This window comes from Alternaria arbusti (assembly GCF_024043155.1).
Source record: "Alternaria arbusti strain BMP 1465 chromosome Unknown scaffold_17, whole genome shotgun sequence".
Classification (NCBI taxonomy): Eukaryota; Fungi; Ascomycota; class Dothideomycetes; order Pleosporales; family Pleosporaceae; genus Alternaria; species Alternaria arbusti.
This window is the reverse complement of record NW_026249957.1, coordinates 440277-464435: the sequence shown is the minus strand read 5'-3', so window position 1 is coordinate 464435 and position 24159 is coordinate 440277. Positions and strand designations below refer to the sequence as shown.

The 24159-nt window shown below is 53.6% G+C and overlaps 9 protein-coding genes across 9 annotated transcripts; 4 read left to right on the top strand and 5 right to left on the bottom strand.

Moving 5' to 3' along the window:
* Positions 1 to 481: 481 nt before the first annotated feature.
* J4E86_009520 (uncharacterized protein) lies at positions 482 to 2753 on the bottom strand (the record flags this gene model as incomplete). Its single annotated transcript, XM_051450025.1, has 3 exons — positions 482 to 2015; positions 2072 to 2551; positions 2599 to 2753. 3 exons carry the CDS (start codon positions 2751 to 2753, stop codon positions 482 to 484), a joined length of 2169 nt encoding a protein of 722 aa, XP_051298870.1.
* Positions 2754 to 3341: 588 nt separating this feature from the next.
* On the bottom strand, positions 3342 to 5712 carry J4E86_009519 (uncharacterized protein; the record flags this gene model as incomplete). Its single annotated transcript, XM_051450024.1, has 2 exons — positions 3342 to 5429; positions 5479 to 5712. The coding sequence occupies 2 exons, from the start codon at positions 5710 to 5712 to the stop codon at positions 3342 to 3344; spliced, it is 2322 nt and encodes a 773-aa protein (XP_051298869.1).
* A 393-nt stretch (positions 5713 to 6105) lies between these two features.
* On the top strand, positions 6106 to 7780 carry J4E86_009518 (uncharacterized protein; the record flags this gene model as incomplete). Its single annotated transcript, XM_051450023.1, has 2 exons — positions 6106 to 6608; positions 6658 to 7780. 2 exons carry the CDS (start codon positions 6106 to 6108, stop codon positions 7778 to 7780), a joined length of 1626 nt encoding a protein of 541 aa, XP_051298868.1.
* A 174-nt stretch (positions 7781 to 7954) lies between these two features.
* On the bottom strand, positions 7955 to 9323 carry J4E86_009517 (uncharacterized protein; the record flags this gene model as incomplete). The annotated part of the gene is made up of 2 exons (XM_051450022.1): positions 7955 to 8461; positions 9072 to 9323. 2 exons carry the CDS (start codon positions 9321 to 9323, stop codon positions 7955 to 7957), a joined length of 759 nt encoding a protein of 252 aa, XP_051298867.1.
* Positions 9324 to 13322: 3999 nt separating this feature from the next.
* Positions 13323 to 16295, top strand: J4E86_009516 (uncharacterized protein; the record flags this gene model as incomplete). Its single annotated transcript, XM_051450021.1, has 2 exons — positions 13323 to 15123; positions 15172 to 16295. 2 exons carry the CDS (start codon positions 13323 to 13325, stop codon positions 16293 to 16295), a joined length of 2925 nt encoding a protein of 974 aa, XP_051298866.1.
* Positions 16296 to 16747: 452 nt separating this feature from the next.
* On the top strand, positions 16748 to 18665 carry J4E86_009515 (uncharacterized protein; the record flags this gene model as incomplete). The annotated part of the gene is made up of 2 exons (XM_051450020.1): positions 16748 to 16781; positions 16990 to 18665. The coding sequence occupies 2 exons, from the start codon at positions 16748 to 16750 to the stop codon at positions 18663 to 18665; spliced, it is 1710 nt and encodes a 569-aa protein (XP_051298865.1).
* Positions 18666 to 18799: 134 nt separating this feature from the next.
* J4E86_009514 (uncharacterized protein) lies at positions 18800 to 19303 on the bottom strand (the record flags this gene model as incomplete). The annotated part of the gene is made up of 2 exons (XM_051450019.1): positions 18800 to 19080; positions 19189 to 19303. 2 exons carry the CDS (start codon positions 19301 to 19303, stop codon positions 18800 to 18802), a joined length of 396 nt encoding a protein of 131 aa, XP_051298864.1.
* Positions 19304 to 20038: 735 nt separating this feature from the next.
* On the bottom strand, positions 20039 to 22513 carry J4E86_009513 (uncharacterized protein; the record flags this gene model as incomplete). The annotated part of the gene is made up of 4 exons (XM_051450018.1): positions 20039 to 20647; positions 20706 to 21669; positions 21742 to 22214; positions 22352 to 22513. The coding sequence occupies 4 exons, from the start codon at positions 22511 to 22513 to the stop codon at positions 20039 to 20041; spliced, it is 2208 nt and encodes a 735-aa protein (XP_051298863.1).
* A 640-nt stretch (positions 22514 to 23153) lies between these two features.
* On the top strand, positions 23154 to 23781 carry ARL2 (ADP-ribosylation factor-like protein 2; the record flags this gene model as incomplete). Its single annotated transcript, XM_051450017.1, has 4 exons — positions 23154 to 23212; positions 23260 to 23370; positions 23474 to 23624; positions 23674 to 23781. 4 exons carry the CDS (start codon positions 23154 to 23156, stop codon positions 23779 to 23781), a joined length of 429 nt encoding a protein of 142 aa, XP_051298862.1.
* Positions 23782 to 24159: the final 378 nt, after the last annotated feature.

Sequence of the window (24159 nt, the reverse complement as noted above, 5' to 3'; positions counted from 1 at the left end):
GACGAAGGTAATGAATCCATTGTGACGCGCGTGAACAAAAGCAGCAGAACAGTGAAGTTAAATCATCAGTTAAGGAGACTCAAGAAGCACCGACTCTGGGAGTATGGGCAAAGCTTTTGCGACTGTTATCCGAAGGAACGCCATCGGACGCGTGCGTGGACCGCGCAACAGCTCTAACGTCATACATTTGACATCCATCGGCGTCATTTCAACTACCGAAGATGGAGCGACTTTCGAGCTTGGTGCGGGGCTTCATCTGCCGCGGAATCACATGAGGTTTAGCTTCTGGCGATTTCCGAGGTCGCGCCCCTCTCTCAGTTCCTTCGCGCTTGGCGACGCGTCCCGTCTCCATCCGCTGTATCACGCGCCGACGCGAGGTTCTGGGCAGCGGGAGATGGCTTTGCCTGTCTCGGATCCCTTCAGAGTTCCTGAGAAGCCCATAAAAATAACGAGAGCTCGTTAAACTGGATCGCGCACTACTTTACGGGAAGTTGAAGTCCGGCAGATTCATCCAATCTGTCCACAATGGGTTGCTATCGTTCCACGGAAGATCCAGTAACGCTGTGGAGAACAGATCCGAGTTCGTCACAGTCTCGTTGACTTCATTGTACGACATGGCTGAGAAGTCTAGTGTATCCGGCCAGTAGCTGGATATAGGATCTGGCCCCATCGTATGGTTTTCAGGCATCGCATCATTCACCTTGTATGACGGCGATAGAAGATCTGGTATGGCCATCGACGGTGGTGCAGGATCGTGGACTGGCAATTGTGGTAGCCTCTCGATCTCCGGCGCCTGCTTGACGAGAACGCGTAAGAAACGACCGTAGACAACCGAAGCTCCGTTCCGGTGGATGGGTGTGCCGCCTATACGCTCAAGAACTGTTGCGGTATCTTCAATGAGATGTCGAACGCTTGGAGCAAGGCTCTTCTGCTTTCCGCCGGCCTCCGGCACGGGTGCACTCAAAGCGAGCGCTATACTTGCAGCGAAGCAAATCATCGTGACGGTGTTGTTCGGCATCGATTTGAGACGTGACTCGCCTTGAATCGCCGCACGCATAACGTTGAGTGCGGAAGATAGTGCAGACTTTCGGAAAGAACGTTTGACTTCTGGAGGTGCGCTAGGGTGGTTGAGGAGCATTGAGTAGGTTGAAAGCCGCGTGTGTGTAACAAGGATTTCGACATATGGAGGTAGTGTTTTGCTCTCCGGATCAGCGATTACGGAGGGCCAGGCGCGAGACCAGCTGTCGAAGAAGCTCTCGATAGACCCGTCGATCTCCTGAGCGACCTTCGTCCCTACTTCTGCAAGACGATAGTTGTCACAGCGCGTGCGGACCTCAGCAAAGAGGTCGTCAAGATCGCGGCGGAGAACTGCCATGGACACAAGCGGGCCATCCTGAGCATCGCTCCATCGATGGTCGTGCCACTTGTCGCAGTATTGGATCAGGCATGTCTTAGGGACACAGTAGCTGCGCCCGCGGGCTAGACAGACTCCACGCTCCAAGACAAACAGGGAAATCCATACTCTTTCTCTGCGGCGAAGAAGCCGCTGGCCCCATTCCGAATTCGGGTCGACGTCTTCGAAGCCGTCCATCGCCAGTGCTTTTCTTGCGTGAAGACATTCTGACTTCGGTATCTGTCTGACAAGCTCCTGATCGAACGATGTCGATGGCGTTATCACTTTGTCTAGCATGAGATCTAACGCGATCGAAAGCGCTGTAGCTAGATAGAGGCTCGTGTCGTCGTCGCTCGCATGCGACCCTGGAGGCATCCAAGGAATACTGACCATGAAAGCTAGCACAATTTCAACAGATCTGTACTTTCGGGTAATGACTTGCTCGGCTAGGAATCTACGGTGCAGTAGTAGTCTCTTTGCCAGCGCCGAAGTTTCCGGTAGGAAAATGGCGGTCATGGCTAGCAAGGTAGTGAACAAAAAGGCAGAGCGGTTTCGAACGAATGGCAGCGTATGTACCAACGGGTCGAGTCCCCAACGTGTGTGTGCTAGTTTCTTGTGGAAGCTAGGTTCTACAAGTTAATATCCTGTGTCCAGATTGAGGTTTGAGGCGAAACTTACTACTGTAGAAGCATCTCAGCTTCATCCTTGGTCACAAGCCCAACATCAATCGGATCTAAGCCTGATCCCTGATCAAGATGTGCTTTCATTGGCAGGAAAAAGTGGTGAACGTCGAGAAAAGCGCTCTGCTGGCTACCATTGAATCTGTCTTCAGGGCTGGCGGTACTCTGGTTGTATGACTGTGGTGTTGCAATCCGCAGATCTGAGGCCCGGGCGAGCAGTTGGAGTGGGTTTTCGACATCTTCAACAGCGAGTTGATCGTCGCTTGAAGTACCAACAAGATTACTAGCTGATATGTGAGGATGCACCTCTGAGGCAGGCGATGTGTTTGGGTTTTGGGTGGAGACTTCGTCCCCTTGCGCCTCGTTCAGAAGCTGCTGCAGTTGCTGCAGCGTACTCTGACTCGTAGCTGCATCCGATTTCCTCTTTTTGATGGCTTCCTCAACCTGGTATATCGCCTTCTCTAGGCCCGATCGTTTGCTATAAGATAGTTAGTCTCACCCATATACTCATGTCTAATTACTTACTTCTTCACGCCCTTTTGCCGACCAATGTGAAATTCAGGAATTATGCATTCAATCCCGACGTTCTGGCAACGCTCGCATATTGGCGCGCCTTCTTCGCGCCGACACTTGATTTTGCTTTTGCGGCAATTCAGACATGCCGCTTGTTTGGCATTCATTCTTTGACGCTTCTCTATGTTGCGCGATGATTTATGGTTGTTCCTCTGCCTGGACTGGAAGCCGCCGGCATAGTGTGGCTAACCGTATATGGTCTCCAGCGTCGGATATGTAGAGCAAGCACGGCCTGTTCGCTGGGCTCCGAAAAGAATGTTTCCAAGACCCGATCCTGTGATGCGATGTTAGGCAAAAGGAAAGAAGATGGAGGTGCCGGAGAGCTGCTCGGTGCATCAATCCACGTGTGGAGGTGAGCTAGCTAGTTGTGCGCTAGTATGGACCCTTGTCTTGAACATGGCAGGCGCGCCCCGGGTCAGACATTCGCAATATCCTGCACCGCCGCCGACAGAGATTATCCATACCGAAACATGATTTGAAATAAGATATGATCGGACTGAAGGTATGGCAGACTCTACACGTACTATGGCTCGCTGCTGGCGAGCGTATACAAGACTGATGTGGCACCGAAATTTGGTAGGTAGCACCGCATGAGACATATTCCAGGGTGCAATGTGAATGAAATTGTATTGACTTCATGCAAGGGTATCTGTCTGAGCATTGCTACTTCCGTGTAATGATGTCGCTTTATAAAATCATGAAGAAGGACCCGGAGCAGTAGCCTCTTCCTCTGTCGTTGCCCTCTCCTTGCCCTTGGTGCCTACACTTGCATTCGACTCATCTTGTGGCTCGAGATCGGCCTCGGTCTTCTTTTCATCTCTCTGCTCGCGCTGTGCTTGGGCCTCTTCTTCCCTTCTTCTCGCCTCTTCCTCCTGGCGTTCCCTCTCTTCTCGAGCTGCCACCCTTTCGAGTCTCTCCCTCTCCTCTTGCGCGTGGACCATCCGCTCTCCAACACCAGGAAACAAGCTGGCAACAAACAGCGCAAAAGCGCGTTCGACTGTACGCATGCTGTCCCTGAACCATCCAAATCTCTGATCTCTCCTCTGCTGCAGTATTCTCCTCGCAGCTTCCTCGGGTGATAGGTTACCTCGATGTTGCGTTTGGCGCTGGTTGTTGGGCTGAGCCACGCGTTCGGCCAAGGCTCCGACAGGGAGAAGAGCCTCGAAGTGACGACGAACAACGTTGAACTGCTCTTGAAACATGCCGGCTTGTGCTAGGTAAACCACACCTGCGACGATACCAAGCATGATAGGTCTATAGAGGCCACCACCTCCTGAGAAGAAGTAAACGAATGCTGCCAGCTTGAAGATCAGCCACATATGCCCAGCGACGTTGACCATACGATCGTTCTCTTCGGGTTGGTTTACGTTTACGTTCGCGTTTTGATTCTGATTTTGGTTCTGATTCTCATCTTGATTCTGATTTTGATTTTGATTCTGGTTTTGGGTTTGGTTTTGATTCTGGATCCAGTCCCGACGTTGGGTCTGGCTCATGTTGGCTAGCTGCCTGGGCAGCTCAAGGTTAGGGGGCGGATTCCCCCGTGCTATCTGCTGTCCAAGGCCATTGAGGAGCTGTCTGTTCTGAGCAAACTGGTTCGTAAAACTCTGAAATGGAAGTGTCGAGACCATGGGGGCAGTGGTGTATGTGCCTTGCTGATCGAATAGAACGCCAACCGGGCCCTGAGGGCTTGATAAGAGAAACAACTCCGTTGGCGCATCTGCAGGCATTGCCTGAGTAGTGTTCTGTGTCCGTGGTTGAGATGTAGTAGGCACAGCTGGAGTCATTATCGGAGCGCCTGGTATTGTGCTAGAGGAAGGTCCGAGAATCGGAGTGTTGATGGCTGTGGACATGCTTGATCGACTGGGGCTTCCGCCTTGTTGACGATCGAGTATGATGTTCAATTCTAGTGCGTCCACTCTAATCTCGGTTACTGAGCGTCTCAACGCTACCACCTCGGGTTCTGTAGGGAGAAGGGCGAGGGCCCGCTCGACAACGTTCAAGTTCTGGTTGATGGTGTTGAGGTGTTGGCGGATGTGATCGATTCGCCAAACTGGTAGGTTCAGGGGAGAGGTGTTTGAAAGCGAAAGTCGATCAGTCTGTGTCTCCGATGGACGCGCAGGCTGCAGCAAGGTTCGCACGTTCTCCATCTCGCGTTGTGCTTCCTGGAAGATTGTCTGGATGCGTGGCAACAAGCGCTGGGTACTGTCGTGGCCCATTGAGGGAATAACGCCCGGCGGGACCGGTGGACGACCAAACGCTAGCGGTGGAGCAAGACCGAATGCAGGAACGGGCTGTCGAATCTGCGCAGGTATATTGACCTGATTGTATGTGACTGTCCATCGCGCCCCGTTAGGGCCCACGCCTTCGCGTCGTAATGGTTGGTCGCCATTTCCAGGGAGATTGGGCAGTCCTTGAGCGGCGTCCGCGGGTCTCGGTGCGTCTGGTCCTGGCTGCTGGGATGTCGAATCTGGAGTCGGCTCGTTGTTCTGCTGTCCCTGTTGCGCCATGGCCTGCGTGAACTGTTGTTGCAGTTGTGGGGGAAGAGGGAGAGGAATGGGAACCGCGTTTGCTTGGCCCGGGATATGATGGTGGTGCGGTCGAGCCTGTGGCAGCGCGCGGAATGGGTTCGTCTGCAGAGGGTTTGCGGGTACAGCCGGGGCTTGCGCAGGGCGGAAAGGGTTCGGGACAGTCGCGGATCGTGGCGTAGGTGACGCTGGAGGGTTCCCAGTAGTCGGGAGCTCCCGCAGAACCAAGTGGAGGCTCTGGTCCTTGTTCTCACGTAGCTGTATTCACCATCAGCGTGGGTCTACCGCACGTGGTTGGCGACCCTACATTGTCCACGCCAAACACATTGCTCAGTGTGTCGGCATCATTGGCCACTACTCTGCCGCGATAGATGAGGCGCATGCGCTCTGGGGCAGGCTTTGAGGGCGCGGCATCCTGTATGCGGCTCCGGAGCTCTTTGACCGTGGTGGAAGCGGGGACGTCTGCGAGGTTCACACCACCCTCGAAATCAGACGAGGGTGAAAGGATCTTGAGGTTGACTGTCTGCGCTTCTTCCGCCATGGCCGCTGTGTGTAGTGAGGGACTATGGTGCGAGGTGGAGAGTGCAGGTGGAAGTCGGGAAGTGACGACGTGTCCGAATTAGAGCCTGGTATCAGCTTAGGACCACGGTCGCGCCTGCCATCTGCTATGAAGTCCAGGCGGATAATCTGAGCGTCAGTGCCGCCTCGACTTTGGATGTTTCGAGAAGCTTGACCTGTGCACGCGATGCATTGAACTGTCCATATCCAGCGGTAGACGCCGTTGCGCGCTAGAGCCCCGTCGCCGATGGATACGTCATTGGCCAACCGAGGAAGTTGATTTTCCCACCACGCGACGCCATAGCCGTCATCTCGTCGCTGGGGAATTGGCCGTTTTCCGCACTGCAACTTTGAGACCAATGCATACAACATAGCCATGGCGTCTTCCTGTTCGCGCCAGCTCATGCGAGGCCCTCTCCGCCCGCGCTTCCAAACGCCCACACACCGACAGGCGCGCCTCTCCGTCCCGTCTCGCACCTTCTCCTCCACGCGCGCAACATATGAGCAGAACTTCCACAGGAAAGAGTCCTTCAGGTCACGGCTGAACTCCGCACTCAAGAACACCAAGATAAAATGGGAGCCAATACCAATTGCACTCGGCGTCGGCTTCCTCGGCGCATTCCAGCTCTATCGCATACAGAGGAGAGAAAAGCATACCGAGGCTGAGAGACAGAATGGCGAGGAAGGTGCAGTGGACAACCAGGGCCGACCGAAGAAGCGCGAGAGGATACGGCCGAGCGGGCCATGGACGGTCCAGGTCATGTCCACGCTACCTCTCAAGGCCCTCTCGCGAGTTTGGGGACGCTTCAACGAAATCGACATTCCATACTACCTTCGCGTACCCGGCTTCAAGCTCTACTCTTGGATCTTCGGTGTCAAGTCAGCAACCATCAGCCTAGTAGTGGCATCCAATGCTAACAAGTCACAGCCTCTCTGAAGTCTCCGAGCCCGACCTCCACGTCTACCCCAATCTCGCTGCTTTCTTCTACCGCACCCTAAAACCCGGAGTCCGCCCTCTCGACCCGAACCCCAACGCCGTCCTTTCTCCCGCAGACGGCAAAGTCATCCAATTCGGTACTATCGAGCACGGCGAAGTCGAACAAGTCAAAGGCGTGACATACAGCTTAGATGCGCTTCTAGGCTCCACCAAGCCCAGCACACCCGCCCAAAACGTCGCGAACTCTCAGGTCGTCACAAGCGAGCATGAGAAGACAGCGAAGGACGAAGAGGATACTGTCCGCGCAGATGAAGAATTCGCAAACGTGAATGGCATCTCGTATACCTTGCCCAACCTATTCTCAGGACCATGGCCAAAAGGCGGAAAGCCGTCTGAGATGCCCACGGACCAGTCCACCGCACCAGCTGCTTCTTCAGAAGCCGAGGTACGCGCTGAAATGGCCTTGAGCGAAGCTGAGCGCCCTTGGTGGGCACCGGCATCCAATAAGACACCTACCGCACTCTACTACTGCGTCGTATACCTCGCGCCTGGCGATTACCACCGTTTCCACTCTCCGGTATCATGGGTCGTGGAATCGCGCCGTCACTTCGCCGGTGAACTATACAGTGTATCTCCATACCTACAACGCACCATGCCCGGTCTTTTTACCTTGAACGAGCGCGTTGTCCTACTCGGTCGCTGGCGCTGGGGTTTCTTCTCCTACACACCCGTCGGCGCAACCAACGTCGGATCTATCAAGATCAACTTCGATCGCGAACTCCGCACCAACAGCCTCACCACCGACACTGCCGCCGATCGCGCCGCTGAAGAAGCTGCAGCTCGTGGTGAGCCCTACTCCGGTTTTGCCGAGGCCTCCTACACCTCCGCTAGTCGCGTACTAGGCGGTTATTCTCTCAAGCGCGGTGAAGAGATGGGTGGCTTCCAGCTAGGAAGTACTATCGTTTTGGTGTTCGAGGCGCCAAAGGGCATAAGACCCAGCCTCGATGAGGGCTTCACGGGTATGGAGAGGAAGGGTGGGTTCAAGTGGAACATTGAACAAGGAATGAAGGTCAAGGTTGGAGAGGCCTTGGGATATGTTGAGGAGACCCAGTAATAGTCGACTCACTCTACTCATGCATATGCAGCAAATGATACCATCTAGTAACTTCGATTTTGTCTCCGTGATACCTTCGCTTAGAAGCGATCATTGTTCCTCTGAACAAGAACAAGTGCGTCTCATTTCATCTCCTTTCCTCACATACCCTTGTTCTTCGCGTCCTGTTCCTTTTCACGGGTTCTGCTTCTTGAGGCTCGCCACAGTGAACAACACCACAGCTAATACAAATCGGAGAATTTTTGCCTCGATCAAGATTGATGCAACCTCGGCCAGTACGAAGCCCACCAGTTCGCAGAAAACGAATGTTCGCTCAGGTAGCAACAGCGCCAGAATGACTATTATCGTCATGAAGCAGACAATGAAGTCGCGGTGGTCAGTGGTAGAATCGCGGTGCTTTGCTCTTGAGCGAGACGAAAGATGCTTGGCAGAGACGATGGGCGGCTTCACCCGGCTGGATGCGCCAGTTTTGGATTTGATCTTGACGTAGGTGGTATGGTTTTTGTTGTCATCGTTGTTTTTGTTGTTGTTGTTGTTGTCGTCGTCGTCGTCGCAGATGTCCTCGTACAAATCGCCGCGGCCAAAGTCAACCCAACCGTCAGACCCGGTGCTCGAGAGGTTATCATCCGTGGAGTAGTCGGTTTCGCCATCGGAGGCGTTCCTAGCAGGTAAGAGTGGTCGCTCTGCTGGGAAGTTAGGAAGGAGCGTTTCAGTGTTGCTAAGGGGTGGCAGACTCATGGCAGCGTGGGAAAGGGCAGTGTAGATATTTGGTTCTTGCGCAGTCAGCACTGGGTGGAAGGAGTATTTGAGCAGTCGTAGAAGAGAGCTCGCGGAACGAGTAAATAGTGAGCAGGCGGCAACGTGAAGAGGAAAGAGCGCCCGGACTTGTCCAGGTGGTCTAACCGCACCCGAACGTGACTTCCTGGACTGTGAGGCTAGCTGGAGTATCGGATGAGATTGAGTGCATGTTTCGAGTTCATGCATATACAGCAAAGAACACCACCTAGCATACCCGATTTTCTTCTCATCAATTCTCAAGCTTGGAACTATATCCGAGTTGCGTGCTGACTGGAAACTGCTCTTCGTCTCTCGATTAACAATATGAGCCAGCTCTGCCATAAGTCCTGTCTTCCTTCCCGTCGTTCACACTGCTGGCTCACTTCTCACCCAATCTATATCTACCTTACATAACCGAGCACATCAATCCCACAACGACCATGAATGCCACAATCCAACAAACAGCGAACATGAACAGCATAAATCCGAATAAGAGCATTGCAACTCCAATTACGAGAGCTGCTGCCGCGCCAGCTGCGATCAAGATGTAGAGTAGCCCAGCGTTGCGCTGATCGCGGTAGAGTTCTACTGCGGGGACAGAGTGGTAGGGCTGTACAGCGTATTGAGTGTGGTAGGCATTGTAGGTAGCTACGCGGTCGACTTGGGAAGTGTTGTGGTCGTTGCTCGTGACGGCGTCGCAATGAAGATCAAAGCCGAAGATGCGGAGGTAGACGGGCTGGTCTGTTTTGGTGTGGTTGGGAGCCATGGCGGTGGAGAGCGGTGGTTCTGCTAGAATGTCAGCACAAAGCAAGGTAGTAATGCTTCTATGCGGTATACCTGTAGCAGTAAAAAAATTGGTTATGTTGAGGAACGTCGTTTCCTGCGCAGGAGACAGTGAGCGGAGTGGTCTGCTGTTGGTCAGTCGGGGTCGAGTTAGCCAAGACGGATTGAGTAAGCGAGATAGTGATGGTGACACAGAACCAGGACTAGGTCTGAAGACACTTAAACTTTGATCTGCTTCCGTGCAAGGCCACGCGAGTTATCAATTGACAGTGAATACACTTTTTTTAATTCTTTCTAGGAAGATTCATATGACGAAGCATATCTAGCATAACCTTCTCGCATCATGTATTCGTGAATCTCTTGCCACTCTTCATCGTTCTATCCTCAATCTCAACCTCCTCTGTTCCGACACTGATGCTGGCTACATGGCTCATTTCACCAGTGACATTTGTCCGGACATTGATCTATTGAGCCCGTGTATCTACTTCAATCAACCAACCACCCCCCATCATCCTCCCCCTCCCCCTCCCACCACATCCCCATCCGCATCAACAACCTCAAAGTTATTAACCTTCTCACCACCACCCTCATCACTAACCTTCCCCCTATACATCTGCGCTCCAACCACCATCCCGCATATCGCAAGCACGAGAAGCACACCCCAAATCATATAAATGAACAATACCTTCTTCCTCCTGTACTCCCGTTCCTTCTCCGCGTCCGTAACAGGAACCTCTGGTGTGTGTCCACGCGGAAGGTGACCGAGCTCTATGTCATCGGGGTGGGCGGGTGCGCGCTTGAAGAGGCGGGAGATGAAAGTTCCGTTTTGGGCGGGTTGGGGGCGGGGTGGGAGGCTGTCTGGGAAGGGCGAGGTCGGGGAAGTAGGTGAGGTGAGTTCTGGGACGGGGTGGATGACGATGAGGGGTGGAGAGGTTGGTGGTGAGGGTGGTGTTGACTGTTCTTGATGCACTTTTGGCCGCAGTGAAGGTGGAGATGGCAGTGACTCAGGGATTGACGGAAGTTGGGGTGATGTTTCGTATGCTGATGGTGCTTCCTCTGTTCTTGGGTAGAGTAACGTGGATAATGGGCGGCGTGGCTGTTCTGATGACTCCATCGTGGCAGTCTGAGGCGGACGTAGGTCGGTGGTTGATATCTTCATGACTTCGGCGCATAAAGACCTCGTTAGGTTGCTGGAGGTTACGGCGCTTGGTTCAATCTGGGTAATGTATTGATGCGGTGTGGTGAGAGTTACAAATGGAAAATCAGTGCCGTTTAGGCGCAATACAATCAGTGAGCGCACAGACCCGAAGTAAGAGTGAAGGTAAGATTACTTTGAGCTTAGTGTATTGTGTGACGCAACTGATACTTCTACAGAAGTCGTTCTCGAGTTGTCTTCCGTTCCGTTTTGAGTGTCCATTGATCGATGTCAATAGTCAGTCACCAAACTTAAGTAGCCGTATCCGGCCAACTTCCCCATGCTTGAGACGACTTCTCTTCTACATCGTACTGTCATCCGAGCTCTTATTGACAGCTCTCGTGTTCCGCCCATTCGTCCTCCCATTCCTCTTCACCAATAACCTCACCGCTTTCGATGAGCGAGGTAGACCTGCAACGACCGCATCTTCCAGCACTTCCACGGTCCAGAGGTCGAAATGTGTCATAAGCCTTTTCCTCCTGTGCAGTCAGTCCAGCCATACGGAGATGTAAATGCATGTCTATGTGCGGGAAGGAGCCGTCTGTAGGGCAGCTCGTGGCATGCATGGCTGATTCATTTCTAAGTGACCAATGGAAGCAATTCCGCAGGCACTGCATTCTGAAGTTGTCTGTCGATGCGTCGGCTGTGTCTCTGTCGATGAATGAATTGCGTATGGCTACGTGAACGGGTCGAGATCTGGGTTGGTTTCCTGGGCGCAACTCAGGCGCTGCTACGCGCCAGTCTAGGAGACGGCTTTTGTTGGTCCAATAGGTTGTGTTTGCGTATGACAATCGAGTCACCACATCAGCCATGGCGAAACTGCCGAGAGAGATACTGTTGACGATAATCTGTGCTGGTAATTTGCTGATGGCTCGTAACTTTGGATGTAGCACTTCACCAGCTTCTAGATGGATCTTTTGACTGGTACCGAGGATCGCTAGGCCGGGGACCTTCTTGGAAACTATCGTCATCGAGTATACAGGCCATTTCGAGGAGGGAGTCTGGAAATGGGCTCCCTCTTCGAGAAAACGCTCAGGTAAGTGAGTAGAGTGATAGTGAGAGTTGTTGAACCAGAAAGCAAAATCGTTCGTTCGAACGACATGGTGTACCGTTTTGACTGGGAGAAATTTGTAGACCATCAAGCGCAGTTCTGTTGGTAGATCGAGAAATCGGGACACCTGTTGATTGGCCATGGTCGAGAGAGAAGGTTGGAGAACTCTGTAGTTTGTGTTAAAGTGGTCGTAGTAAGGACAACGCTCGTAAAGTTTCAGTGGAGAAGTCTCGGGCAATGGAACTGAAAATTGCGCAGTCCCATTACGTAGTGATTGAAAGTTCACTCAATCGTAGTCAAAGTTTGCCTATAGACGCTTTGTGCGAGATCACAAGGCTACATTTTGGTTGTCATTCAGTGGTAGCGCGATGATCCGTGACGACGAGCTACCTACAACTTCCGCAATCCATACGGTACCGACATGCGAATCTGCTCTTGTTGAGAAGTATTGCGGTAATACCCAACTCGCGGGCGTGCGAATATCGGGGTTCGCTTTACCTATGGTCTGAGTGAGCTCCTAGCAGACACTCTTGCGAGATGATTCGGTATTGCATCAATACTAGAAGTACGATCGAGAAGAGAAGCGCGTAATAGTGTCTCATACAGAGATCGTTCCTGGCAGCGCCGCACTTGCGCATACAGTAGTCCCCACGCACCTCCAAGGAGGCGTGCATAACCGCCTCACCGGCATACGTTCGCGTCGTTTGTTGTCCGGTCAATGCCGGTGAGGTGTCGGAGAGACCGACAATTGTATTTGGCTATATTGCGTGCATGAAGTGGCTGATGGTCAGCTTTTCGAGACCTCAGCCTTGTGTTGAGATTTGTGTGAAAGTGGTGTAACGTGGAAGCTTAGGAAACCTTACACAGGCATCAGAACCGAAACGATAGGCAAGCTAGTCCAACGCGGCTAGCACATGTCAGACGCCAAAAATAGCCCTATGACATTTTACGGAGCTGAGGGAACATGAGCGAGATGATGCACATCTGGCTCGTATGCAGATCCGCTCGCTTTGAGATAGTCCGTAATGGTGATGATGCAATCTGCCACTCTGGGCATTGAGCTCTTCGAACACGTCGCAGATGTCACGATGGCACAAGAAAAGCAAAACATTCAGTGTACAATAATGAGACGCGATATGTATAGTTTGCATACCCCAGGCGATACGCAGGGGCGGCTGCAGCTTCAGGCACGTTGAGCAGAGGAGGGCTTGCAACGCCGCCTAGACTAACAGCTGCTGTCCCCACTTGGCGTTCTTGTTTGCAGGTTCCATCCGCCGGGCTATGGGCACAGTGTATGTATCTGGATCCAGCGACTTTTGCTGTCGTCGCCTTGTGTCACTGGGATGCGGGAGTGCAGGCACAGAACGGGGAGGTCGAACAGCAGAAAGCGTTAGAGGCAGGCTGGCAGGAAATTGGCAATAGCAGCACTGCCACGGCTCGCGATATCAGCAACTTGGTCCGGTGTTAGCTGCACCGGGACTGGTCTTGCCTTCTCCATGTCATTCCATTAGTTCCGCATGCCTGCACGTGCGGCGGCTTGGGCTGATCACCTACGCCGTGCATCTATGTAGCTCGATGCATTGTACTTGAGGAAAGCTGTCCAACCGCGCGATGCAGTCTTACCCGGGTATAGTCTATGGTTGCTCAGTCTCGTTTTATTATTAGCTGAGCGCATCGTCTCCGCCCCGCCATCGACAACCTGCTCTGAGGCGGAGCTTGAAGCTGTCAACACTGCGATGCCTAACTTTCCATGGACCAAGTCGAATCGGTCGCACCAATCTGTCGACATTTCCTCGTCAGGGCAGCATTCGCCCGTACCACCTGGTAAGGAAGCATTTGGGCGCCCAATCGCCGGCGCCGCTGACGGGCAAGCGCTGGCAGTGAACGAGCACGTCGCCGCGCAGCGATACCATACTTCAGACAGCCAGCAGGCGCCTGTACAGGCTCAGCAGCCTTCTGTGCAACAACAGCAGGTCTCGGCGGGCGCTCCGCTACAGGGCCAATATAGAGAGCAGTTTCCTCAGCGTACGACGAGTCACAGGTTGAGTGCCCATCTCCCTCTGGGTCAGTCGTCGCCGTCGCAGGTTTACCAGCAACAACCCGGCCCCGCGCCAGTGTCTGGTGCTGAATCGCCTCATCGCGGCCCCTATCAGCCCCAGCCTGCGCCTTCTGCATACACGCCAGAAGCCAAGAAGCCATCGCTGCGCAGTCGCATTGCAGCCGGAGTCAAAGGGCACAAAGACCAGGAAGCCAAAGCACAGAAGAACGGCCTGGGCAGACGACAGTCAGTCCGGAAGAGCGACCCCCGCGCGCAGGAGTATCAGGCGCAGGAAGAGAGCCGCGTGCAGCAGTGGCACCAGCACCAAGGGTCGACTTCTCATCTGCCCGCTTCGAACGAGCAGGACGAAGACAACCTCGACCCCTTCCTGCAGAAAGACGATACGCCCCAGGTACCGCCCAAGGACATCCAGTACCAACAGAACCTGCCGCAGCCTCAGCAGTTTGCGCCGCAGCCGCGTCAGGAACAGCTGCAGCAGCCGTACAATCGGCCCCCACTTGACAGGGTAAGCACGGAGGGAAGCTATTCGACCCAAGGCGGGGTAGACCAATACAGCCCTGAGCAACACCAGGGCCAGGGTCTCCAGCAGCCACGGCACCAGCAACAGCAACAGCAGTACCAGAGCTACCAGCCAGCTGTCCAGCACCCACAAGCCTCGGGCGACTACCAGGCCTTCAACCCTCAAACCGTGCCAAGCCCTCTGCTCCAGAACGCTCAGCTGCACGGGCAAGGTGGCCCAGTCTCGCAAGACATCCAGCAAACCTACTACCTGTACCAACAGCAGCAAGCTAAACTCCAGGCCCAGGGCCATTCGCCGCTAGACAACGCGCCGCAAAACACGCTTTATCCGCAGCAGTTTGCGTCGCAGCTTCAGCCTCATCAAGACCAGCAGCAACAGCCTCAACCTGGCCGGCCAGCCTCGCAGCAGCAGATTGACCTGCAGCCCCCACAGGCGTCTCGCCAGCATCCTCAGATCGCGCAAGAGGTCCAGTCGATCGAGTCGCAGCGCCGCCCCCCTTCGTCCCACCAGCTCGCCCCGCCGTCTCCTCTCCAGCCGCCGTCCCACCAGACCTACGACGCGCAGCATCCCCAGTCGTCCGATCTACTACCGCCCAACATAACACCCCCACACGCGCACGACAGCATGGCGCCGAGTGCTCAGAGCAGTGCTAGGAACACCATCAGGAAAGCGAACGATGGCAGCCAACCACAGCCGGGCGCACCGTCGCGAGAGTCGTCCATGCTTTCACAGCCTCCCGCTCAAGGTCAGCCCCACGGTCAGCCGCCTGTGTCGCCGGGCCTGGCAACATTCGACGCTAACGTCGTTCCAACAGCTTCGCAAGGACAGCCATACCGCGGTGAGAAGCAACCCCAACAGGTCTCAGAAATGGGACGGGCAACGCCACCGCCCAGGACTTCTGTCGCCGATATGTCAGAGGAGGAAATCGAGAAGCTACAAAAAGAGCACGATGTCTTGCGTGAGTTCATTCTCTTTGGACGAGCCGATTGCATCTAACACAATACAGGCGAAAAGTACCAAAAGGTCAAGCGATACTTTTTCGAGCAGCAATCACAGGTCCATCAGCTACAGAACACCCTCGCAAACCAGCGTTTGTCTTTGTCTCGTACATCCTGGGATGACAGCGAATATGCAACACGCTTCAATCGATTGGACGGATTGATAGCACAGCTGTCCTTCTCAATTCGCAAAGACTGGAAGAGTATACCTACGTGGCTACACAAGGTGGTCAACAAGACAGCTGTCGAGACAGGCAAGCAAGAAATGACGGCTATCGGCCGCGCTGTCATCTCGCAGTGGCTGGTGGAGAATATATTCGAAAAGTACTTCCACCCAGACCTCGAGCCGGGCTTTTCGACGCAACTGCAGTCAATCGTCTCCAACATCCGCAAGTTCTCGCCGCCGTGTCATAGCGCCGAGGATGAAGACACGCTCGCTGCGAAGATTATCAACTGGCGGCTGGCCACACTGGAGGGCCTTGCGGACACTTTGAGAGCTCCACAGGCCACAGCCAATCGCGAGGCTCTCACTGAGACACTTAACGAGAAGCTTATTGCGTTTCTCCAAATGCACTTGAATGACCCTGCGCCTCCAGATCTCAATGGAGGTGTGCCTATGATCATCGAACTCGCCATTAGCATCGCACAACATTTGCCCCTTGAAAGCCGTGAAGTACACATCGAGTACTTTTATCCTGATCATAGCATCGTTCCCGATTTCATGAAGATTGAGTCCGGTATCCCCGCGCTGACGGCACCCATCGTGGAGCGGGACGATGCCGACAGAGCTTCGATCAGAAGCATGGCTTCCAGACCTGATGACAACATGTCGTTAGTGGAACAGGAGCAAGCACAGCTACAGGGAAGCCAACCACCAAGAGAAGATAAGAAGCGCGGCATGTTCGGTTTTGGTGGGTCAAAGAAGCCGACGGCATCTCCTGCTACTCTGGGCAAGCGGGAATCGTCGCTTGGTCAAGGTGGCAGCCAGCAAAGTCTTACGCAACATCCGCCGGGTAGCTCTGGTGGACCAAAGGACGAAGCGCCGCCACCACGTGTGCGCATGTCCGCTGGTGTCTTTGTACAGATTCGCGGCAAGAGCATCTTGATCAAGGCGCCAGTGTACCAGACATGAGGGGCCCTGATGCGACAATGATAATGAAGTTGGACGATTTGGATTGAGCGATCTAGCAAGCAAGCGTTTGGTTTATTTCCTTTTCCACTTCTACACAGTATGATTGGGTTCTGAGATTGGATCTACTACATCTAAAGTATACCCAGGACGACTGATGGCGTGTTTTGGAGCGTTTCTTAGTCGACTTGGAGTGCATGCCGATACCCTCGTTGCTGTTACGGTTATGATTGGAATAAAAACAAATCCTCCTGTATCATGAAAGAGGTCTTGCTTTCTGAGCGCGTGAGTGAACGTGTGGGACTTCGCTATTTGACCGCCCGCAGCACTGAGCTTCGAGGCCCGAAACCACGCTAATTGCGGCGTCTTTGGACTCCCATTGGCCGCATCCGCACCTGCCCTTGTTTACCGAATCCAAACATTCTCGTCGCATGCTTGATAAGACAGTTTTGACGATGGAAGACATCGTCGTAACCCCGCAATTCAAGTGTGAGCATGAACGCGAAGGTCCTAAGCCTCGGCAGTTACTGATCAGTGCCAGCGACTAATGCCTCCGTCCCATCACCGACCGCGACACACGTCGCATGCCTCAATGGCGCGCGCTTGCAGATACGCTGTCTTACCACGTTGGAAATCGTGCGGAGTATAGCGATACCTTCAAGTCATGATCTTAGAAACTCGAGAATCGCCTGGTCAGCGCCTACCCTACCACCGCTGACCTCGTCCACGTCGCGACCCTCACCCAACTCGACACCACCCCGTCGATCCTCACGCACACCGCGGCCATGCTCGAACCGCGTCCTCATTTCCGATGACGATACAACGCGCGTATACGATCTTCGCGACGAGAAGTGGAACGCTGTGATCAGCAATGGCTCGGGTGGCATGGGCAAGAACGTTCATGCCGAGTTTGGCGCAAACGAGGATGAAGTCATTGTCTGGAGCGACTTCACCGCGTGTGCCAAGATATGGTGTCTCAAGACAGGCAGGGCCGTAGAAATACGCGACCCGAAATTTGTAGGCAAAGACGGAAAGGGCTGGGGTTATCGGCCGGGCGAAGATACAGACTCAAGAGGTGGAAGACGAAGAGGCGGCGTTCTGGCACTGCTATGTCGTGCAGCAGGCGCTGATATCCTGCTGCTCCTGGCTCCAGGCACATACAAGGTCATCAATCGCGTTGAACTTACGACAAGCGATGCGGCAGGGCTGAGATGGAGTCGCGACGGTCGCTGGCTGGCAGTCTGGGACGCAGCCTCTGCTGGCTACAAACTACACATCTACACAGCCGATGGTCATTTGTATCGCGCCATGACCCGCGAACCCTCAGACAACGTCAGCGAGTGGGATGTGGAAGGCTTGGGTATCAAGACGCTTGAATGGGTGCCTGGGAACGAATGTCTAGCTGTCGGTGGCTGGGACCGTCGCGTCCGTATCCTCTCTACACGAACCTTCGCCCCGGTTGTTTTCCTGGATCACACACCCGTCATCGATGTGCCCAGCGCACCCGTATACGGCGAACATGTCGACAGCCAGGGCAACCGCAGCTTCACAACCTCGCAGCAGCCTGTCACACCTCCAAAAGCAGCCTTAGAGAAGAACGAAACCGGACTCATGAAGCAGGGTATCGGCATGTTGACTTTCAACGCAGACGGCACGCTATGTGCCACACGGGACGATAGCACACCCTGCACAGTCTGGATCTGGGATCTAACCGTGCTTCGACCTCGGTGCATAATAATCCAATACAGTCCAGTTAAGAACCTGCTCTGGCACCCCACTGATCCAAACCGTCTGCTCATCCAAACGACCCAAGACGAACCCACCATATACCTTTACACAGCCGCGACCTCTCACTCACCGTCATCCTCCACTTCGCATTCCACATCCGCCCACCAATCCTCTTTTCAACACCCCCCAGCTATCCTCACCCTATCCTCTCAGATCAGCAAACCAGCAGGCTCAGCACCACCCCGTTGGTCCACAATCTGGCTCTTCACCTCGCCAGACAAGAAACCCGCACTCGTGTTCGGTCATCAGCAGGCACACGTACTGGTGTGGCCAGAGGGCAAAGATAGGATCTTGCGCTTCGAGCGTGATGATGAGGATGAGCAGGAGGAGTCGGACGACAGTCTGTTCGATATACTCACCGGACGGACGCCAATACCTGAGTTGAACGGCGACAATAGGGAGGAAGAAAGGATGGAGGAAGATGGGTTTGGGGATAGTGTAGGGACGGTACAGGGGCTTGATGATACATTTAGAGGGAAAGGGGGGAGGGAAGATATACATGATGAGCGAGAAGGCGAAGAGCGGGAGCAGAGCCTATACGAAGAGGGTGTCTTGGGCGAGAGCGGGATGAGCGAGATGTTCTAACGCTCAAGCACTACACCTGTGGAGTTTTGGCGATCTCTAGGAAATATACCCATACAATTCTCTACTAATAACAACATCGAAAAACTTGAATCCCACCCCTTACTATCCTTCCCCTACCCCTCTCCCACACCTCCTCATTTCTTCCCCCCCTCCTCATCCTGGAACCCCCACCGCCCCGTCTGATCCAGACCCAGCGGATTCTGCCCCGTCTGCTCCTTCCCCGCAATACTCTCCGGCTTACTCTCATAGCTATCCTTGTTCTGGCCGCCTAGCAGCTCAGACTTTTCTTCTTCGTGGCCCATGAGGGGACCGAGAGCCGGGCGCGTGGTGCCGCCGAGGGCGTTGCCGAGGGGGCCTGTTACGCCTTTTTCGAGGGGCGCGCCGAGGGGGCGGAGGGCTGTGCCTAGGACGTTGCCTATTGTGGTGTGGTTGTTAGAGGAGGGTTGGATGGGTGATGGGGAGTGTGGTGGTAGTGGTGGTGGTGATGGGGATAATGAGGATGGAGGGTGGGAAGGAGACGTACCAATGGGGTCTCCAACTTTGCTCAAAAGACCACCAGAGCCCTTCTTCTCCTCTTGCTCGTCATTCTGGGGCTCAGTCTGGATGTGCTGTTGCTGCGGCTCTTCCTTGTCTGACATGATGAACGATGTCGGCTCTTGAGTTTCTCGTGGCTTGGATTATGTAGGTTTGTTGATTGTTTATTTCAAGAATGTGAAATGCGGTAGGAGCTAGGAGTTTATGGAGTTAGTTGCCTAAGGGTCCTGAGCGCAACGGCTTTATGTTAGTTGCGCAGGTTACGCGGCGCGGCGCGTTTCCAAGCTTCGGGGTGGTTGTGACGTCACTTGTCATGGGTGGGGAGGTTTGACGCGCTCCCTTTCTTTTTGGTGGGGTACGGTACGCGACAAGGAGTTGACGACATCACCGCGGTCATTGCACTAATCGAAGAATGCATGCGTGGAAGTAGAGATCTAGTTTTCGTAGGAAAGAACATATGATATAATGAGCATGGTAGCAGGCACTGAGAGCACCGCGCGGAACCTGTCTTCCATTGATGTCCATGTGCGCAGAACTCCGCCTGCTGCAAGTGTTACCACGACACACGCGGATGGCCAGAAGGAAGAAACAAATCCCGCTTCATCATCAAGATGATGCATTCTCCGCCGTGGATTCGCAGTACGCAAAGCAAAAAGAAACAATTTGATGAAACACTTTTGAATGTGCAAGAGGAGAGGCGCTCAATGGTCCCGCGTTGGTTGGAGCTCTCAACGGTTGACGCTACGGCGAAGTCATCTTGCAACTGCAATGTCAGTGTTTGATATCTTATGTGAGCGTGAGCCACTTACTGTCGTGGGCAGCAACATGTACTACCGTGTTCAGCCCGCTACGGTGGGACGAGCGCTCGGATCGATATCCTCCTTGGTCTGATGCGCAAATATCGAGACGTCGATGACCTTGTCATGCTTGTATCCCACCTTCGGAAGTCTACCAACTCGGATAAACTTGCAAGCGCTTAGAAACTTGCCTCGCCAATCAGCATCCAAGTCATCGCCATTCTCGTGGTGAACGTTGATCAAGATGGTCTTGACAACTCTTGACGGCCCTGTCTTGAGATAGTCGAAGTTGTTGACATATTCGTAGCCACCGCGGGCGCGATAGCTGGTATCAACCATCTCCAAAAGTCGATCCATGAGACACTTGCCGATTCCCTTCGAAACGAACCCTGGGTGGACAAACAACTCCATCTCGAATGTGTAGCGGTATAGAGTCGCCTGACCACATTGGTCGTCGAGGTGGATGAAACCGACTATCTTTTCGTTGACATAGCCCGGGTCTACCCGGTGCTGGTTGCTCTTGGAGACGGCCACTAGGTACGGGAGGCCTGCGCTGGTAATATCCGTGATTCTCGCAGCGATGTGAGCCACAGTGCGCTCGTCGAACTCGGTCGCGAAGATGGATTCTCTAACATAAAAGTTATAGATCTCCTATAAGCGGTGTTAGCAGGACATGTGTTTCTGATGCAGTTTAGGATATTCAACTTACTGCGATGCCCCGCACATCCATCGCCTGAATGGGTCGAATATATATGTTGGCTTCAGGGCGCAAGCGACGGTCCACGATTGGTTGAACAGGGGCCTTTGACTCCGGTATGGGACGGTTCCGTTTCGCCATCGTTTTGCGATACTTATCCTCTTTATGCTTCTTTAATGCCTGGACTTTGGCTTCAGCGGAAGCTAATTGATGAGGTTCATTCGTTTCCGGGTCAACCCTAAAATCTGGAGCTTTCAGAGCGTGAAGATAGCTGGACGCGTGTGTGAGACGCTTCTGGTCCTGGCTGCCATCGGTATCGATGGTCTCTTCATAGATGATATCCTCGTAAAGCTCCCACCAAGGTAAGTAGTCGATGAGATCGTTTTTGTCTACAAGTTCAGGCTTGGACTTCGTTGTTACAAGTTTCTGCCAGTTTACCCTAAGGTTGTCGCCCTCAATCTTTACCTCTAGCCAGTAGCGAGGTGCAACTTCTTTTCCGAGGGTGAACGTGTTAGGTGGGAGGTACACTTGGACCTCAGCTTCGCCAGGGGTTGCGTTAAACCATCGCTCTATGTGGGCGCCAAAATGACGGTCTGCATGACCTTTGCGTCCAATCCATGTCTCAGGGGCGGGCAGCCAGTGACCATTCCAGTCTGTCAGCTTCTTGATGTCGTAATCTGGGTCTCCATTGCTGTTGGACCTGAAGCTGATACCGCCATCACTGTCGCTGCTTGAGGGTATATACTTCATATCTTTTGTCTTGGGCCAGACTGTCTTCTTGTAAGGCTGTGGACCTCGAGGCCATCGTGGATTTCCCGGAGCTTTGGTAGTGGGTGGAGATTCGGCCTTGGGCTGGTCCCAGCCGTTGTAGGTGGTGGGCTCAGGCATCGCAGATCCACGCAATCCGTTCTTTCCATTGCCGCGCGAGGTTGTTGGTGACGAAGAAGACGAATCTTGCTGATGATTCGCACCGTTGCTGCATACGTGTTAGTAAACCTGAATTGTATGACGTCTGTCACGGCATCGAGGCGCGCGATGGTAGACTTACGAGATGAGATCAGGCTTGCCGTTTATCGCTAGCTTCGACTGATTGGACGTAGAACGCGATCCATTGACAGCAACACCGCTGTCATGGGCAGAGTCTGCCTTTCCACCGTCGGCAGAGCTGCGGTTGCGGAGGTGAGGAGGGACGTAGACACTCGCTTTTCCGTTGGATGGCCCGGCCATGTTGTTGGCAATTTTCTTCTTCTTGTTGCGCGGGGATCTCTTGTTAGGCGGCTTCAGATTATTTTCTGGGTCCGTGGCGCGGGGTGTAGTTGGAGAAGTAAGGTTGGCAGGTTCGACGGTACTAGCGTGGTGAGCGGCTGCCTTACCACGGCCGTTTCGATGCGGTTGCTTGGGTACGTTAGAGAATTCGGATTGCCGAGCTAGCCAGCTATCCGGGTCGTCTGGTTGCACGGGATCGTTCTCCTCAGCTGCGAATGGCACCCAGTGATGATGGCCAGATTGAGGCTTGTTAAGCTAGTGGTGTGTGTTAGTTGTGTTGTAAGAGTTGGTGAAGTGCAGGTGGGAAGAATCGAGCAGGTGACAAGACTTATAAGCCGTCACTCTGGGGCGGTATGATGTCGGTACGGGAAGCGAGGTGCGCCTTCACTTACCGAGAGGTTTCCGAAGTCCTTTTCCTGCTGCCAAGTCATGGGTTCTTTGGCGAGCTTCGTGTCGACCTGAGCGTCCTTGACTATATCATCTTCCAGCTCGATCAATTGAGGTAGCGGAGGCAGTGTGCTGCGCGGGCACCAATTACGCGCGGTGCGGCTCATGATGCAGGATTCCGACACTTCTGACTCGGAAGAGAACGAGAGGGCCCCATACAATGCTGATGGGAGCAGAATGAGCGACCAAGATGAAGAAGAAGAAGAAGATATCCTTGAGATGTAGAAGCATGCAAAGGCCTGGGTCACGGTTTTCTAGCGATGAGTCTGCCTAATAGGTTTGGCGAGAGCATGCCAGCTTCACCTCACCTCTTTCCTCACAGAATTTTACCTTGCCATGACACATCCCACGTGTCTACCGCTAGTGCCTACCGAGAAAGGCAGGCAGCCACAATGAAGACAGAACATTACGGAAAGAGTTACCAATGGGACATCAAGACGTACCTAGTTATACAGTATCTTGAGACAACAAATGAACATATATCTAACGAAATAGACGAACGGATAATTAGACGACATTTTCTATGCCATTTTCCCAGATTACAATTACTGATAGAAATTGAAAGGCGAAATGGAAAATTTCCCGAGATTGCTGAAAGGCGACGTGATAACAGTGTTGTTGCTTTAGCATGCAATACCGTCAGATGCAAGTGTCCGCAAACAGTTTAGCCGATGAAGGGACGAGCGCCACACTTACTCGACTGACTGCCTGACAGACTGACAGAACCCGGAAAGTGAAACGCACAAAATGCTGTCAATACTACGAAAGGCGCGTCTCAAGGACAAGGAGATGCGAATCTTGATGCTGTGCGTATTCCAAGAGTTTTTGCGAGATCGGAGGCTCACTGCATCAGTGGGCTTGACAATGCGGGAAAGACGACCATTGTGAAGAAGATCATGAACGAGGATGTGAACAGTGTCAGCCCTACGCTTGGTTTCATCATCAAGACGATTGAGTATGACGGGTACGTATGACAAACCTTGGCCGCCTGATGAGACTGACGGAACAGTTACAAACTCAATATATGTACTGCACCTGGTTGTTCCCTCACAAGCGTGTACTAATAGCACAGGGGATGTCGGTGGCCAGAAGACATTGCGGACGTACTGGAAGAACTATTTTGAGAAGACTGACACGCTCATCTGGGTTGTCGATGCGACTGACCGCGAGCGGATAGACGATTGTCGACAGGAATTGGCGGGGTTGCTGCTGGAAGAGGTTTGCACAAGCATGAACCCTCCCAAGCGTCACGAGCTAACAAAAGAAGCGTTTATCTGGAGCCAGTCTGCTTGTGTTCAAAAACAAGAGCGATGTGCCGGGGTCCATGACGGAAGACGAGATTCGCGAGGTGGGTGAGGGCTTAGGAAGATGTTGAGCCTGGTTGGCGGGCCAATGCTGACGGCGGCGTACAGGGACTGCGACTCGACGCCATCAAAACACACAAATGGCACGTTATGGCCTGCAGTGCCATGACGGGAATGAACTTGCAGGAGGGGCTGGAGTGGGTGGTGCAGGATGCAAAGGCGCGACTGTTCTTGTATTGATGCTTGTCGGCATGCATCGCGGTGCCAGGGGCACGGCAGCCCAAAGGCTGGATGCGGGTAGTATAGCGGTAGTCGAATGACAAGCTCCAACCGCCCAAGTGTGGAGCTGGCGTCGACCGACCGCAGCTGGACGTCGATGGTATAAACAAACAGCCATCGAGGCCGTCTGGACGACCTGCATCCCTCTATCTCGCTGCTTCTCTTCATCA